Source organism: Pinus tabuliformis, chromosome 4_2, assembly GCF_031772625.1.
Source record: "Pinus tabuliformis cultivar Carrire ecotype Pingquan chromosome 4_2, CPIR1, whole genome shotgun sequence".
Classification (NCBI taxonomy): domain Eukaryota; kingdom Viridiplantae; phylum Streptophyta; class Pinopsida; order Pinales; family Pinaceae; genus Pinus; species Pinus tabuliformis.
Genome location: NC_142304.1, coordinates 680,520,934 through 680,523,178, shown reverse-complemented (window position 1 = coordinate 680,523,178; position 2,245 = coordinate 680,520,934). Strand labels below are relative to the sequence as shown.

At 43.2% G+C, this 2,245-nt stretch overlaps 1 protein-coding gene across 1 annotated transcript; it reads left to right on the top strand.

Annotated features, from left to right (window-relative positions):
- The first annotated feature begins 582 nt into the window (after positions 1 to 582).
- LOC149171263 (uncharacterized) lies at positions 583 to 1,518 on the top strand. The gene has a single exon (XM_089425904.1). The coding sequence runs from the start codon at positions 583 to 585 to the stop codon at positions 1,516 to 1,518; it is 936 nt and encodes a 311-aa protein (XP_089282030.1).
- Positions 1,519 to 2,245: the final 727 nt, after the last annotated feature.

The window sequence follows — 2,245 nt, the reverse complement described above, 5'->3', positions numbered from 1 at the left end:
TATTTTCTTGAGAGTGCATCTACCACAACATTTTTCTTCGCTTTTTTGTAGATGATTTCAAAGTCATAGCCCAACATCTTTGTGACCCATTTTTGCTGCTCTTCTGAAGATAATCTTTGTTCTAAAAATTATTTAAGACTATCATGATCTTTTTTTAGCTTGAAGTGTCTTCCCATTAGGTAGGGTCACCATTTCTTAAGTGCATGTAGTATTTCCTGCATTTCCTTCTCATAAATAGCTTTGTGTAAATAGTTTCTTTTGATTGGACGAATTTCGAAAGTAATGGGTTTTTCTTCTTGCATTAAAAAAACACCAATTCAAGTTTTGGAACTATTTGAAGGTCGCGCGGCTCTGCAACTAGGGTTTCCGACAGACAACCAGCGCCATAGCACACAAGGACGGCTCTACAGCCTGAGAGGGTCTGACGTCCAGCGCCTGACAACGAGCCTCAGGAATAAAGACGACGCACATGGAACCTCCACAGGGGGGGCCTCGAAGCCCTCCCCTCAGTCAAAAAATGCGTCGCCAGAGCACACGGGATCCCTAATATTTGGGTCGATCCGCGCAGACAGGAATACCGAGATGTCATTGCAACAGAACAAGTTGAAAGATAAAGCAATACCGACTTACAAGAAGGATGCAAACCCAGAAGGAAAAGACAAGCTAGAGGAACAAATCAAGGTTACTTCAAAAACCTGCAAGTCAATAGCAGAGGAAAGACCCAGGATAGAACTGCCCAGTCAGATAATCAATGAGAGAATAAAGTACATGACAGAACATGCACTCATAGGAAAGTTCATAGGAATGTGGCCAACCGAAAAAGCTTTGCACGATTGGATCTCGGCAAAATGGAAACCCAAAGGCGACATCACTCTGCAGCTGGGACCGAAGGGTTTTTTTAATGTTATCTTTTTTTGCTTAGAAGACAAGTTCAGAATCCTAACCCAGGGCCCATACTTCTTTAACTCAGCAGGCTTGTACCTAAGAGAATGGATAGCAAGATTCAATCCAGACAAGGAAGACCTCACCTGGGCCCTTGTCTGGATCAGAATGTACTCACTTCCCGAAGAATATTGGAATGAAGGAATACTCAAGAAAATTGGAAGCGGACTGCGGGAATACATAAAAGCAGCAGAAGAAAAAAAGCAACGAAGATACACTTCATATGCCTACATCTGCGTCTTCATACGACTAGACAAGGTGCTACCTGATACGGTAAGTTTCTCTCATGACGACTATGAATGGATCCAACCTCTAGATTATGAACATGTTCCGTTTAGATGTCGCAAGTGCCATGCTCATGGGCATCTTTTTAGGGATTGTCCGCTAAATGTCATAGCCCCTACATCCAGCCCCTCTGACCCCTCTGATAAGTCAGCCCAAGAAGGCTTTACCAAAGTTTATAACCGAAAACGAGCTCACAAAAAGCCTGCACCTAGGAAGAAACTACATCAAAACTCTGCTTCCACTCCTCCCACGAGTAATAGTTTTCAGATTCTGGCTCATACCTTAGAATAACAACCCTCAAGCTCAAAGCCAAATGCGACACTGCTATCCACCCTCGACATCAACAATCCTTCCAGCTCTACCCCAGTTTCTAGTAACCCAAAGGACAAAAAGGCCCCCCTCATGGATAACCAAAATGACAGTACAGGAAAAGACATTGAAATGGAAGTAGATGGAACCTTGAACCATCTCATTTCCCTCGCAGAAACAACTGGAGAGAAAATTCAACTGGAAATCATGGACGAAGACCCTGAAAATTTCGACATGGAAGGGCTGGACTTACTAGAGCTCGAGCAAGCATGCAAAAAGAAAAGCTATGATCAAATCCCAGAATTGCAACTCAACAAGCTGGAAATAGTTCTATCGAGGGTATATCAGCAGAAGAAACTAGGCATCCAACCAAGCAGTACCTGGGATGGAAGCCTCCCCCCAAGAGATTTCAAAAAGAGAGGAAGAGGAACAGATCTCCAGCGAACAATTGAAGTAGGAAAGATCTTGGTGGATTCAGGCAGGTATGCAAAATTGACGAAGTACTACAAACCCTTCATCAATAGTGAATCATGAAACTCACATCATGGAATTTAAGGGGGCTCAATAGCCCAGGGAAACTCAGAACTCTAAAAAACATGATAAAGATGGAGAAACCACAAATGTGTTTTCTTCAAGAAACTAAATGCAATAGCAATACGCTAGGAAGCATCCTCTCCAGAGCTTGGCCAGGATGCCAATCAGTAGCAGT